We start from the raw sequence: 16394 nt of genomic DNA on the forward strand, positions 1-16394 counted from the left end.
CCTGTCAGATAATTACACATATGCAATTTACTTCTTAGATGGTAGAGATGCAAGCTGCTGACAGGATATGTACTGACATCTAACCTAGTTTGGTTTTTTTTGATTCAAATACTTGTACTAATTTTCTTTAACTTTCATATGCAAGAGGTTTCATCGCATACTTTTCCTTAATCACTGCTTAAATAGCTATCCTTATCAGTAAGTAACACAAGACTTATTTTTCTGCAGAATGAATATATTTTCTTACATTACTAAGATATTCAGAAAATTAAAATAGTTTAACAAGAATTTAGAAGCAAAAAAGATATTTTTTCTATTATGGTTAGTAGGCAGCATTTCCCTAATCACACCATCATAGAGTATAGCAATTGCAGATTTTCAAGGAACTGCAACCTTTCTTTTCAAATTTACAGCTGGTGGGTATATGCAATCAAAGTATTTTAAATAAAATTGCTGCATTTCTCCTCCTCCTTTAAGCTCATGACTTCTCCATTAGTATACAAAAAGCCATGAGGTCAAAAGAAGAGTTTTTATTCAAGTACAGGGACGAAAAACTTGGTGCTTTTTAAAAGGGCTATTGGAACTTCACAGTATGCAACACATTCCAACTGAAAGCAATTCCACTTAGGCCAATAAGTGCAGCTCAAAATACATGACAATAGATTTCCTGTAGAATTCTTTGGGGGCACAAAGGTCTACTTTGTTGGTCAATAAGTCAGTGTTTTTAGTTGATGAGCTTTGATCTTCCCTGTAGGAATTTTCTTTTGTGCTTCATCTTTAATGCAGGACTCTACCTACCTAAAAATCAACACTTAAAACATTTGTTTTGCCTTTAAGAGAATAACAACAGGAAAAAAACACAGCTGAAAACTATGTAACTTGTTTCTTTAAGGTTTAATATTTAAGAAGTGACAGCTCTGTTAAATTCAGTGCAGAAAATATTTAATGATGCCTTTGGTAGAAAACATACATCAGGATAAAGAATTGTCAATATGATTTTCTGCAACGACAAATGTTCTACCAAGAAAGTCTTGGTCCAGACTGTACGAACATATAATATAACTACTACAAAACCTATTAGTTGACAAATAAAATATTGAAACTTATTAGGAAACTAGCTGGTTAGTGTAAAGAGCCTATTTACAAGATATTATTCTCAAATACAAGAGACTTCTGAAACATGGATGCCAACTCAACAGAGAGGAGAACTAAAGATGCAGTAACTAACTCTAGTAACTAACTCTAGGAGGAGGCTGTTGTAAGACCATTGTGATCTTTCAATATTCTACTCCCTCACCTAGCACATCATCTGGCAATTTCTGCAGCTCCAGCAGATTCTCCACCAGAAATCCATTAAACCAAAAATACAAGAAGATAGACAAATTAAGATTTTAGATTTCCTGAAGTAAAGTTAGCCTTGTTTTCACACTTATATAAACCTTTTCCTATCTGATGTTTAAACACAAGTCTCAAGCCAAATTCACAATAAAAGTGGCATTCACCTTTTCAGCCGTTACTGCAAAACAGATGTTCAATATTTTGTTCATCAAGTACACAGAATTCCAGCCTAACTGGAAGGTTCCATCCCTCAAAAATGAAATTGCTTAGTGTCAGTGCTTGTTGAGACTAATAGCAATAGTCAAAAAGCCTTACTTCAAGTTCCTTTAAAAGTCTCTTCTCTCGTTCAGTGCTGCATTTAAGTTCATTGGCCTGGCATTTCAGCACCTCATTACAGCCACTGTGCTCCACTTCCATATCTCTCAATTTCTTGCGTATATTTTGCAGTTCATTATTCAGCTCCTAAAAAAGAAATAAGGCATTAAGAGTTACTTTTGCTAAAATAAAGTAGAAAGACCAAAACAGGAAAGACTGCATCAAAACAGGTTAATAAAATCTAACACATCAGCACATGTCACGCATTTACCCAACAACAGACGTTCTTCATTCACCGCCAGATAACATATGTTGGCTCACAACTCACTACAAACATGACCTTCTGCAGTTATACAAAAATGAGAGCCAATTCTCCACAGGAAATTTTTCTCTAAAGAAGTACAAGGCTGCTGTTCCAATCTGCTCTCTCTTGCAGCTCAATGGCAATGGTGGAGAGGTAAACAGTTTGATGAAATGACTGAAGTTTCTCTTTGTCATTATTCTGTTAGAACTTCAAATCATCAGACATTTGTTGAAAGTTACTCCCACAGAATAAATATTCTTAATTTCTACTATTCTGAGGACTTTTCTTAGAAACAGAATTATAAAATTAACTACATGAACTATGAATTTCTTGGAAAGATAAAATAACTAAGCTGCTCCTCTCCACAATTTCTGCCTTTGGAAGTTGAACCAAGATACAGGATGGTATAATTACTAACACTATTACTAATTCCACACTCTGTGGAGTCACTACTACAAAATCCTCATTCAAGCCACACCAGACACAGAGGAAAGTAGCCAAATAATGAGCCCCCAGTAGCCTATCGCATATTTAAGCTGGGGATTCCAGAAGCCTTAAAAAAGAATAGCTTTGGTCTGGTGGACAGGAGTAAGCTTTTCCATAACTAGCATCAGAAACAAGTTACAAATCCAGTGACTTAGCTGGAAGACCTTTTGAAAGCCAATTACTTTCCGCACAAAACACAGAAAGATTATCATAAGTCCTCCTGTTCATTTATTCCTATAGTTTATCATAGCAAGAGACAAAGAGACATTTTGTGAAAATAAACCAACTGGTCTACAAATTCTGCTATTACTTTTACATCACATAATCTTGTCCCTTAAAATTACTAATCATAAGGCATCTGCAGAGCAGGGAGGAGAAGGAAAAGAAAATTATTTATTCATGAAGAACGATTCTTTGGAAGATTGAAATTTGCCAGAACCATGCTTATACATGAAGATCAAAGAAATATGAGTATTTTCCAAAGTCTAAAACAAATTTTAGAAGTTCTTCATGACTGAAGGTAGAAAGTTTTGGCCTCTTAAACATGACACTAAGGGATTCATGACAACATCTATTAACAACTAGTGACACTCCAGCTAGTAACTGAAAAATTAATTCATTTTCTCTTTTTTCATGTGGAGGCACTATGGCATGATTTTTTGGCATTCACTGAAAAGGTAACAAGGAACATGCTTATGAAACAAGTGAATTAAAAAACAGGAACCTCAGTAAATCAAAATATTTCAAAAACAGTCTATTTGGATATGGATTAAATTTAAGGTAATCTAACTTTGCCTGTAATACCAAAATAATTAAGAGGTTTCTTCCCATCAGCATGCAAAAAAAAGTTACTTTTACTCAAATTTAAAACTACTCTCATCTTTTCTATATTGGAAAGATATATAAATATTTTGCTTCAGATTTATCTTCCACATTTTAACAGAAGTGAGCTGTGAAAAGTGCATATGAAATAAGTAATACATAGCTTCCTGGTAAAATACTACATCAAGACTTCAAAAAACTGACATGAATAATACATCAAGCTTGTTAAACAAATCAACATGACTTCAGAATCTTGAAGTCTCTGAACTTTCCAGACATGGTAAAACTGTGTCAGACTTTTCCAGCAGTTACCTGCATTTAGAAGGTTCAGAAAGAAACATATTTCACCATGCTAAAAAAGAAACACCATTACATATATACATGTGTACCTGCATGTCACATACACTCACTATACATATTTACTTATCAAAAACATGGCTGGTCGATTGGTTTAGAGTGTGCATAAACAGCACAGTTTCACAAATAGTCCAAGGAAAAACTGAGTGCTTCTGTGAAGGAATACTATATTCTGACTCACCACAAGATGATGCTATTGCATTTACTATTGAACTCCAACATCTTTTACCATATACCAAACACAATGCTAAGCACACTCAATATAGCACAACACAAAACTTTCTCTGTTAAAAAACAGAGAGGATTACTTTAACTCCATATCAGAGAGACACATTTTAGTAGATTAAATTAACTTCATTTCTATGCCTACCTCAGCATTTTCACAGCTAAGTTCAGACTTGTAGTTCACAAAGTGCAGGTTTAGAACCAGGATTTGCCATTCATGTTAAGGCTCTCGCTTCTACGTACATATTAAGACCACTTTATGAAGCTTTCCTCTCATAACTCATAATAACTATGAATTATTTAAAACATGACTGTAAATACATAACACTGAAGACTGGAACACATTTGAAGCTTTAGTTTACAAACCTACAAACCTCTGATATTTATCTGCCAAATTAAATCAGTTTAACTTTCAAACAACAACTAAGATAGTCAAGTCCAGATTTAACATTCATGCATGTATTTTTTATTTCCCAGAATTTTATAACTATATGTAACTATAACTAGGGTAATGGGCAAGGGAACACCACAAAAAAAAAAGCAGAAAAACTGAACTATTTGCAATTGAACTAAATCCAAAAATTTTGCTATTCAAAGCACATTGGTAGTTGACGTCTAGTAGTGAATCACACACTTTAGGAGTAAGCAATTATATACCTTTAGTGCACTTTTCCAACCAAACTCCTGCTTCTATAGATCACCTTCCACTTCCAAGTCAACATACATTGACAGAGAACACAATGACCTGAGCAATACACTGTTCCTTTTCATCTGACTACAATCACTTCTAAGAGTATAGTATACTTCTTAAAACATCATTATTTTTATACAGTATTAAATGCACTGAATAAACACTTCTAAACTCTATATACAAGACATGACAAGTTCATTCCAAATCCTCCTCAAATTAAGTCAGTCTACTGTTAGCCAGAACACAGAGCCAAAGCACCACTCTTAGCCTGTGTTACCCAGTAACTTAATAAGAAAGATGTGACTAAGAGTAAATTTCCTCATAGCCTAAACCTAACCTTAGTTTTTCAAGCATTGACTTTGAATGAAAAATGACTCATGTTTCTGTTGGTTTGAGAAGGACCTTCAGGTATCATCTGTCAATGAATTCACATATTCTCCTCTAAAACCGTCTTTTTTTTTTTAACTACACCTTTACAGTTCTCCCAATTAGTCTCTCAAAGTACTGTTCAACATATCCTCAAAATTATTCTGGGGACAAGGGAATTTCCTTTTTATTCTTTATTCAGAGAAAATTCAAATCAGTGGGACCCTTTTCCACCATCAGGTCTCTTCATCATTAAGATAAACAGCACAATGCAACTCCTTTTGCAGTTCATGCACAGAAACACTATTTATCCATACACTACCTGATTTCTACTACAGCTGTCATAACTGCACCACTCCTTCCAGATCTTGACTTCAAAAAGCTGAAGAGTCAGTGCTTTTGAAATATATGTAATTAAGGGAGTGTCTCTGCCCTGTTTTGCTTTGCAAGCTGCTTCTACAGGTGCCATATAGAATCTGAGCAACAGCACCATAACCCAGTACAACAGGTAGGTTTGCTGTCAGAATTTGGCTATCAAGCTACCAGGTAAATTTAGTGTCATTTGGGAAGACTGGTACTGTCCAAGGCTTGGAGCTGACCAGTTAGGAAGAAAGTAACCAGAAAATTTTCCACTGCTTGACCAATGACCATCCAAACTGAGACAAGTCTGTCACATCTTAGAAGAGACTACAAAGGAAGAAAATATATTAAAAAGTTAATCTTTTAGCAGCAATCTGCTCTCTGCACCCACCATGCAATTCAAATGTCTATCGGCCTTAACAAAGCCTCTGCATACATTTCTTTTTATGAAGAATAACTACAGCTGAATACATTCTGTTTTTTCATCAAATAGTATTCTTACATAGGTAAGACACAACATATGTAACTTGTCATTTAAAAAGACAAAAGTATAATTGAAGTACAGTGGTGTAATTGCTTGTGTCCCTGTGGAGCATGCAAAAGTTAGGTATGTTCACTCAGCACTTCCACACCATAATGGTACATGATTTCTTCTAAATATATTTCAGTTTTGAATAGCTTGACTGTCTAAAAAAGGTGCAAAAACAAGTTTGTACTTTTATTACTTTTTATACATTTAACACCCAAAGGATACATAAATATCAGTATAAATCAGGAAATATGAGGAAATTAATTACTAAATAACAAAACCCCACAATCTGGAACAGATTATAATGCCATTTCTAAGCATTAGGTGATTTTTATCTAACCAAATGGCAGAATTACCAACAACTATTACTTTTCTTATGTGGTATGAAGTGAGTAACATACAATACACAGCTCGAAATCCCATCATCACCATTCAGGTTCCCTGAAAGTATGTTGTCTTCATATTATACAAACTGTTTTCATATTCACAGGCTACTGGATGCCATACTGAGGGGAAGTAACAGGGAAATTGAATCAGTGGGTGTTAGGTGTCCCAATTTTACTGACTCAGTACTGCATAACAGTGCAAATGGACTGTGCATCGGTAACTTGATTTGGGCATTCACTATCAACATCGGCCATAACACATTTCATCAAAGTAAGAAAGACTGTCACATGCCAAGTGTAACTTAGAAAGGCAACATTCTTCAGAAATACTCTGCAGCATTTAGCTACTTAGGGAATTTTTTCCTACACCAGAATTCACTACATGCTTCACACCAAAAAAGTTCCAGCCATTATCTCATGCAATTATTAATACACCATACCAGTAAAACAGTTTCTACTTTGTTTCTTTCTTTAAGAAGGTATACATATACATTGTTATAAATTCTGCTGATATCATCCTTCACCTTTGTGAGTCTTTGCTGTTCTTCTTTCCACTTCTCTTTAGCATTATGAAACATTTTCTCAGTCTCTGTCACTTTCTGTTGAAGGTTTTCATTGAGTACTATTGTTTACAGAAAAAGAGAAAGAAAAAAGGTAGAAGCAGTATGGCATAACATATCCAGAAAAAAAACCCAAACACATAATGATCATCAGTACTTCTGTGTATTTTCATACTGTCATGGTTTGACACTGGCACAATGCCAGCACCCCCATGAAAATGCAACCTATCAATTGAATGCTGTGAAATGTGATTGAAAACAGAGCAAAGCAGGCCTAAGCTTAATAACAAAGGGAAAAAAAACTTTATTAAGCTACCACTATTACTGTAAAAGAAAAAAAGAAAGGAAAAAAAAAAAAAAAACCACAAAATTCAAAATGAAAACCTTTCAAAACATTCCTCCTCCCACCACCCAACTCCAACCAACCACAGCGAGACACATTTGGACCCTTAATCCAGTCTTCACCCTTCCACATAATCAATCCTGAGTCCATCAGGGGAGAGAGGAGTCTCTCTTGCACCATAGACCCCCCAGGAAACACAGCTGCCACTTCTTGTGTTTCCATGTCACACGTGGCACTGCCCAGACACACCAGCCAGTGTGACACTCTCCTCTCCATGTCACAGTGCTCTCACCACCGTGCATGGACAGAGACTGCTTATAGGGTTCCTTTAAGGATGCTTTGCCAAGGACCAACAGGAACAACAGTCCAGTGTCTCATTTTGGGACTACAGTCCCCCCCATTTTCCGCAGGGGCCGAGGGTCCAAGAACAGAGATCGTCTTCTCTTCTTCTATGAAGATGGAGGGCATCATCACACCCTCCACAGCTTTTCTCTGTTCAACTGGTAGTTGCTGAAGGAGTCTCTTGGCTCACCATTGCATCCCCCTAAAATGCAGTCTCTCTTGGAGGAAGGACTGGTTCAGTCTATGGCTAACAAGAAGAGTCCAGCCAAAAGCCACTCCATTATCTCCCCCCAACCTTCTTTCCCTAACAGCTGAGGTCCCAGGCTGTCTATCTCTTTCCTTCAAATTGAGGAGGAGTAATATTTCACATAGCCTTAATTTCCCAGGAAAGGATTAAAATTCCCGGACTCCCCGGACGGCTGAAATCTCGGCCCAGGACTCCATCTCCTGTCTCCCACATTGGGAATCTTCCCTCCCTTCTCCTTCTCTTCTGCTGGCAAATATCCAGGTGTCTACAGGCTCTCTGTCTCTTTCCCTCTAGGTTGGGGGAGGGGAACAAAGACATCTCAGATGTTCTCCACCCTTCCGTCTGCAGGAGCTGGCCCAGCTCGGCTCCAGACCCTTCATCCCCTGGCCTATCTCTGCAGGCTGCATGGCTTCCCCTCCCGCACCCAGCTCGTGGCTGGGCAGGGGAGGTCTGCACCCTCTGATGACCGGAACCAAAGAGAGTGAGTTCTCCTGGGAATTCTGCTTTTAACCCCTCTGTGTTCTCAGAGGCGTGTCCACCTTCAATTGGTCACCCCAAGTGTCAGTATCCAAACCTGACCCCTGAATGGATTGACCTCTTCCTTCTGAGAAAATTCTTTTCCCGTGTCAAACCACGACAGATACCCTGTGGAACACTGCAACATTATCTCTCCAGCACTGGAGAGCACCATCCAGCAAATTTTGTGTTCCTATTACATCTTTCCCACAAGAACACACAAATATTTGAGAGATTTTAACAATTAAAACACTTTTTTCTCTTGGAAAAGGATAAAAACCTGAGATGATTATTTGTGGGTCCCTTCTGAATCAGCATATTCTGTGATTCTGTGAAATGACATCTTTATAGAATAGAAGACTTAATTTAAAGTTTCTACATTTTGCCAGATTATTTCCAAATGTCATTTTTGATATAGGTAATAGTCTGCATCAATTAAATCTGAGCTCAGTTTAAATGACAGTAAAGATAGGCACCTGTTCCATGAAAGAGACTGTAGAGAAACCAAAGGCAGGTTGAGTTACTAGGCGAAGATTTAGTTTTTCCAAGGAAACTTAATTACTCCTCAAGACATTTAAATCTTCAGCCATAAATGACCTGAGATGGGGAACATTGTATACACACTTCTGTGAAAACTTAAATGCCATGGAAACCTTCATAACCCATAAGCAGCTTTATACAAGAAAATATTTTACAACAGCTTTTCATTTTACTGAATACAACTAGCTGCATTGGCATTTAAGTAATCACTTTGCAACAGGATTTTATTTCAAATTCTATCCCAGTTTTCTGACATTTCTTCTTAATCAGAAAATAATGAAATTAAGAGAGCACATTATGATGACACAAAGAATCAGTGGACACAATGATAGGAAAGGACTGTCAGGTGCAGAAAATCAACAGAAAATCTGGAGAAAACACTGAAGGATACAAGGCACAAATAAAGCATTCTATATGAGGAGAAATACTGGGGTCATACCAAAGCACCATGTGATGTGAGAAAGGCTCCAACTGGCAAAGGAAAAGAAGCAGAAAATTACTAATTGCTAGAAAATTAAGCAGCAAAATTGTAATTTGGTTTCTTTGGCACTTGTCACAGACATAAGAAGTTTGAGAAATTTCAGCCATGGAATTTGTCATCAATTGACAGACTACAAATTATCAACTATGGTATTAAAAGAAACTAACACACATGCACTTAAGAAGATATCCCTTGCCTCTGTAAAGCCTCTCTTACCCCTTTTTGTTCTCCAGGCCCTTCATCACATGTTAGCCCAGTCCATTCAGAAAAGTGACAGGAAGCCCAGCAGACTAGGTCCACTGTGCTGTGGTTCCAGCAGCATCAGTACTGCCTCTTGGTACCTGGATGGCATGAGTCTTATACTTGCAAGGAAACCAGCAAACATGGAAAGAAACATGACTTTGCTCTAGGTGAGAAACTAGCAATTCAAATCTTCAATTTGTAATCACTGAGAAATTTCCAGAAGGTAAAAAAATGCCTTCTTCCAGATTGCAATCCATAAGATTCACCATGTTTCATGTGTTTGCAATCCCTAAGATTTTTATTTAGTCATGTGTTCTCCAAAGGACTGAAAGTTCAGCTTTCCCAACATCTTAAAAATACTTGTTACTTTAACTACTTGCAACATCCAGATTCTGTTTCAGTTCTTGAAAGGTTAAAATCTTCGAGAAGTACTCCAAATTCTTCATTGAATATCAACAGCTCATCAAACTCACAAATACATCTCCTGTACTAGATTAAATAGATATAGTAGTTTAGGTAACTAAAAATGCACCTAATTTCCTCATTTCATTCACAAGAATGAAATCTCTCTGTTTGAGGAGTATAAAGGAAATCTGAGTTTCTGAATACAAAAGTAGTAGGAAATAAGTCTACATAAAAACTTTCCCTTCTACATACTACTATCACAACACACATAACTATAAAAAAAAGAAACAAAAACAATGAGAAGAAAATAAAAGAGACATGAACAATTAAAAGCTTGAAACATTAGAAAAGATGAAAGAAAATATACATATACTTCTGGAAGCTGCTAGAAAAAGTGCAAACAAATGAGCAGGAACTAATTTTTTCTATTCTTTTTTCTTCCTTTTTTTTTTTTTTTCCTCTGAAATGGAAAAGGAAAAACTAATGAATACAGGGATAACCCGGATGTGAAGATGGCCATCATGATTACAGTTCTGTACACAGACAGCCCTGAAGGAAGAAGTAACAGAAAGTGATGGACAAGAGGAAAGAAGGGTTGGAAGGGTTAGCCAGTTAGTTCTAATCCACACATTAGACAGTAAGAGCTTTCTGAACTCTTACGAGTTTTCAAAAGCAGATGGATAAGAGATGGGAAGATAAGACAGATTCAGAAAAACAGCAGTAAACTAGAAAATCTAATTAAGTCCCTGCTTCTGACTTACCTTAAAGACATGAAACAGACTTAGCCTTTATTTCATCTTTACTTCTTTGAAACCTACCTTGCAGTTCCATAAGTTTGTTTTTTGCATCACTCAATTCTTCTTCTGCAGTACACATTTTCAGATGGGCACTTTTTCTGGCAACTGCCAATTCATACTCCAGACCTTGTCGAATGGCCTCTCCTTTCTCAAATTCTGACCGTAGTTTTATTATCTGTTTCTCATAGTTGGAGACCTAGAAAATAAATTTCACAAAACTACTAACAACGTTCACTTGAAGAAGTACAACATGTTGCAGAAATACAGCTACAGAATATTTTTAAAAGGTACTTGGAATCACATTCATAACTGCCATCTTATTCCACTTGAATTTGAAATATAATCTTGCAACTTTTGATACTTCACTGGTTTTTCCAAACTGATCTTTTTCCTAGATGAATTTCATGTACCTTAAATATACCCCTCCATTTTTCAAAAAATATACTACCTTAAAAAAATTAATCATACACTATTGTCATCTTCCTGTACCTTAGAGGAAAAAAATGCCATAAGAGAAACATTATATTCCAGACAACTTTCTGGCAACATTCAGAACAATCATATTGGGATACTAGACTATCAGACATCTAGTAACTCACAAATATACATACAAGCATAAAATTCAGTCCAATAATGGTCAGTAGTGAAACAGATGTCTTTAATGCTAACACACAACAAACTAAGAATAGAAAACACGTCCAAAAGGGATCTTATACAGGCTGAGAAACAATCTTTGCTGCCAAAAACTGGATTCAGAAAACCAAGATATTTCAACATAAGGAGATGGAAAGTAAAATAGATATTCCTTCAGAACATCTACAAAGTAGCAATATTCTTGTCAATGAGAATTTCATACATGGGAAATCACTCACATTACAAAGGATTTCCTTGATGTTGTTGTAGCAAACTAGTACTGAAATGAAGTAGCATTAAAAATATACTCAATTAATTTTTTATTTAGTCTGAATATCAGTTCCCCCACTAACAAACACAGAAAATGGTGGGTGCTGAGTTGTAGTCAGTTTCAGTATATTGCTCCTAGGCACACTTCCCACATTTGCTAATGCCAAACTGGCAGTTGATAATCTGTTTAAACTATGCTGCTGAAGAAGTATTTTTACAGCAATTCTGCTCTAAGCAATCTCCCAGGAGAAGTTGATGTGGACGCTCATTCATCTGGTTTTGGCTAAATACAGCCAATAGAACAAGTTTGTTGTTCCATGTACATTTATTATCTGGGTATGTACCCAAATTGAGAGATGCCTGCTTCTCCCAAAATGACTTGTTTTTGTGCTTCAGTTACATTGTTATTTTCCTGTTGGCTTATCAACTGTGGTGTCATTGCAAAAAATGGATCTATGGAACTATCTGGATTCAAACAAACAAACAAACAAACAAACAAACAAACAAACAATCTCTTACATTGAGCTCAGGGTGCAAAAGGTTCTTCTGCATTTTGCTGTTGAGTAACTTACCACACCTTTAACTGTTAACAATGACAGCAGAGGTGCTAACAGTATCTAGGAACAGGTATGAGAGGTTTGTACAGCGACACCTTTCTTCATATTTTCCATTTACGGACTATGCTTTTGATCCACCATCTGAGAATAATACTTCAATTAAACAAGATGACATTTAATCCAGGAGTAAAATATGGCAAATGAAAAAGAAGTCCTTACTTCTTGATTGTGTTGAATAGTTAAGTCCAAGTTTTCTTTTTTAGCTTGAAGAAGTTTCCATTTCATACCTAAAACAGCATCTAATTCCAATTCTTTGCTCTTCTGTAGTAACTCACATTCCTCATTATGTAGGCTGCAAAATAAAGGTAAACATTCCTTGCAAGTTTTAACGTTCCCTTATTTCAATTATTAGATTGTGGGTCCAAAGCTCTATACATTCATTTAGGTAAAGCTATACCTATTGTTGCTTATTACACAAACTGTGAGACATATAGAAGCAGTAACTTATACTAGATATGCACTTTTAATTTCCCTAAGTCGATTTAAGCATGCTTTTCATTATTTTTCATTACTTTTATTATTGATCCAATAAACTTCCAGGATGGTCAAAAACATCATTTCAATAACATATATTAAAATGACTAGCAAGTTTCTGTCTGTCTCTTTAGTAAGGCTCATTCTATAACATGGACTACTGTCTCAAAAACATCACTATCACAAAACAATTGCATAAATGTGGAATAAATCTCACTCTCCCACATTTTGTTTTCAAAAATATCTACATCTAAACTACAGTAAACAATTGTTCACAAACAAAAAGCAAACTAAAGGTCTAGTCCTCTAGAATATCCTATTACTTCCACTACTTTTTCAGCCAAAAGAAAAGCTACTTGGCAGGTAACAATATTCACCTCTGAACAACACAAGCTCAAAACAATTAAAACAAGTTTTTATGTAGAGAATAAAAAATTAGTATAAAAATACGTATTTAATTAACTAGCTTAATAATCTTACAACCAATTATTATAACTCAAAGTGGACAACTCAAATTTCAGGAGTTGAAACTCAGTCTTCACTTTTTTTGATATATGTCGTTTTTCAAATTATTAAAGCTATGTAAGAATGGCTTTAATATTCAGTGGCTCCACACAAAACTGAAAGTTCTCATGGACACAAAATATAAATTAAATTGTAAAAAGAAACGTAATTAAATTAAACAAAAAAGTTGGCATCATTTCATGCAGAGCTGAAAATAATAAAATAGCTTACATTGGTCTACATGAAATCCTAAGCATTAATTACAAAAAGAACAGTTTAATAAATTCTAGTACACTGGGTTTTTTTAAATATAAAAAATTACCACTTTACTCCTAGGTTTATGCACAGGCACCATTAACATTTTTCACAACTAAAACCTTTACCTGATGATATATGTTTTCTCACATAAACTGACCAACACAAATGTCATCAACAAGTGGAACAGTGTTCTAGGTTAAATGTAGCCTTTAAATATATTAATAACAACAAATTATGAAATTTCATGTTTTCTAGCTGCAGTCTATAAATATTTTATAATTTAATAAATTCTGTCAAGTCTTCATTTAAAAACAAGATGGACTTCATCTATGTGATAAGAATAATTTTATATCATCAGTACTTGGTCCACAGGGGTGCCATGTACTTAACACAGTTTATATTTTTAATATATGTAGGAGATAAGGATCATTAAAACCCACATGCACTGCAAGAAAACCACTGGCACATTATTAGCTTTCAGTATTTACATACCCAGAGGAACCAACACATCTCAAAGGGCAAACAATCAGTAACCAAGTAAGTAAAATCCCATTTTAAGCAAGTCTTAGCTAATTCAATTAAGAAAATATGGTTGTAAGTCAGGAAGGAAGTAATAAGAATCTGAACAGTGAAAGTGATGACTTTCCACTCATCCTAAAATCATGAGCCCAACACTGTTAGGTGATGGAAAGGGGTAATCTTTATAAGAATCCTTAGGTGCACAATTCACCAGGTGGAAAACATTGAAGATGCACATATAGCATAACATGTAGCATAACTTGTGTTTTTAGCAAATTAGTATATCTGACAAAAATCCCCAATTAGAGACGTAAGTGTTAAGGCAATTTCCTCCCAGTTCAACCTTCAAATTCCCCTGTCTAAAGGAATTCTAGTTCCTTTAGACAGGAACTACACTTTGTTTATGAAAATGTGTCTCAGAGAGCTAGTTTCAACCTTGGCATCCCCAAAAATTTAGCCTTGGACTCCCAGGTTGGAGCCACTGAGGAATTTATTTTTTGATATTATATGTCTAATAGACTAGGTAAAATGCTACAAATACTATGATAGACTACAGAGCTACAAATATATGTGCAAAGAATATAAGGCAATATAATACAAAAGGCAAAATAAATTAAGCATCAAGAGCACTTGTAAACTGTATAAAAGATTGTTTGTGGACATCATATAATGGGTTTGGTCGACCTTTATTTTTCCATGGTTGAGGAAAACAGATGAAAGGTAGGTTGTCTTATTCAAAGATTATACAAGAAGTATCTGTCTCACATAAGACACCCAAAAACCTGGTGGTACCAAGGTGAACAAAGCACAGCACAGGGGGAAAAACCAAGACCCAGACTGAAAGATAGAGATGACTAATGCAAAGAACAAGGATTAAGAAAAGTGTAACCATTTTGATAGTTTGTGGGCAGCAGGGAGGTCATTGTGCTTACTTAAGTCTGATGATATTTAATACTTCTGTGCAAGGAGAGCACATTAAATGAAAGCAAGGGAACAACTCCTTTTTGTAAAGTAATTAAAAGGAAACACCTTCAAATTTTTAAGGAAATTACCTTGGTTTTTATGGCAATCAGCTTTAAATAAAGCTCTTCCTTTCAACTCTGCTATTAATTATCCAGAGGAAAAAAAAAAAAGAAAAAAAAAAAAGAAAAAAAAAGGAAAAAAAAAAGAAAAAAAAAGAAAAAAAAAAAAAGAGTGCATTGCAGATACCTGCACGATAAAACTTACTCAGAGAAAAATTTCACTATGTGCTTAACTGGACCAGTAGTGGGGAAAAAAAACACCACAAACAAGTTACATGATGCCACAATAGCAAATTAGGGACATTATACAAATGAAAAATGTGCCTAACTGTAAGTACTGGGGAGGAAAAGGCATTAAAAATAACTTTTTATGCACAGCATAGGAATTCTCCTTAATTAGCTGCCTTATTTCTGTAGTATCTTCTTTAATCCTCGCAGCATCACCAGCACACACAGTAAGTACTTTATGAAAGCTTCACACTACCTACTGTAGAAGGGTCATCCTTCCATATTCATTTACCAGTAAAAGTGCTACAAGCATAAAGTTCTTGGAAGCTTAAGTCACAAAATCAGGTAAAATCCCTGGAAAGTTTCAAACAATGTATGATTTGCAGTCTTAGAGGAAATCAGACATTGCTTTACACATCCATTTTTACATATTAATATCTTTGCACATCCATTTTCACATATTAATAGATCATTGATTTTGAACGAAAGCACGTATTTTACAACTAGAGCTTTTATCTAAGACACTACTTTTGGTAGTACTTTAAGATTCTTTAAGAAAGCATATGAGCAGGTGACATAGCTTTTGAGTTCCACATCACAGAATGCTCAAAAATTCTGTGATGAGCATTCACTTCACAAGTCAGCTAATTACAGTCAACAAAGAACATCACAGAGAAACAGTTTTCACTGGCTTTTCTTCCACATATGGCTGAAAACGTAATTTTATAGCAGATAAACTTTCTTTCATTTACTATGTAGCACTGTAGTTATACTGAACTTCTCCAGCTGAAGAAGCAGTCTGTAGCCCAACTTCCTAACCAAAGTATCCACTGAATTTTGCTACATCTATACAACTGGCAGGTTTTCACTACCAGATTTTAAATAGTGACAAATAGCTCTCCCAGTTAAAATAAACAGAATGAATTAAAGTTTACTTTAATTGTGCCAAAGATCAAACACATGTCAGGTTAAAAAAAAATAAAGAGCCATGTGTAACATTTATAACCAACCTCTACCTCCACAGCTTGTAGAAAACCCTTCTGGAATTCCACAACATTGTTCCCAAATGGAGACAAAAACTCTGTCATGTCTCGACCTATGCCCGTGTGAGAATGGCCAGTATGTACACCTGCAATGATGGGGTGACTGCTGCCGAAAATTCAATAAAAATAGCAAACTCCTTAGCAGCAATGTAGCATTAAGAAGCAGGCATTCT

At 35.5% G+C, this 16394-nt stretch overlaps 1 protein-coding gene across 25 annotated transcripts in view; it reads right to left on the minus strand.

The window, feature by feature from the left end:
• Positions 1 to 16394, minus strand: part of CCDC171 (coiled-coil domain containing 171) — a 161685-nt gene that overhangs the window by 140002 nt on the left and 5289 nt on the right. For 21 of the 25 annotated variants that reach the window (XM_077790231.2, XM_085566918.1, XM_085566923.1 and 18 more), the window contains exons 3-6: positions 12333 to 12465; positions 10675 to 10849; positions 6704 to 6801; positions 1654 to 1800 (exon numbers count right to left, since the gene is read on the minus strand). In XM_077790231.2, the coding sequence (XP_077646357.2) occupies positions 1654 to 1800; positions 6704 to 6801; positions 10675 to 10849; positions 12333 to 12465 (553 nt within the window). Of the gene's footprint in view, positions 1 to 1653; positions 1801 to 6703; positions 6802 to 9424; positions 9532 to 10674; positions 10850 to 12332; positions 12466 to 16394 lie in introns of those variants that run through there. The other 4 variants (XM_085566929.1, XM_085566932.1, XM_085566931.1 and 1 more) reach the window with 4 other exon arrangements.

This window comes from Lonchura striata, chromosome Z, assembly GCF_050655825.1.
Source record: "Lonchura striata isolate lonStrDom1 chromosome Z, ASM5065582v1, whole genome shotgun sequence".
Taxonomy (NCBI): Eukaryota; Metazoa; Chordata; class Aves; order Passeriformes; family Estrildidae; genus Lonchura; species Lonchura striata.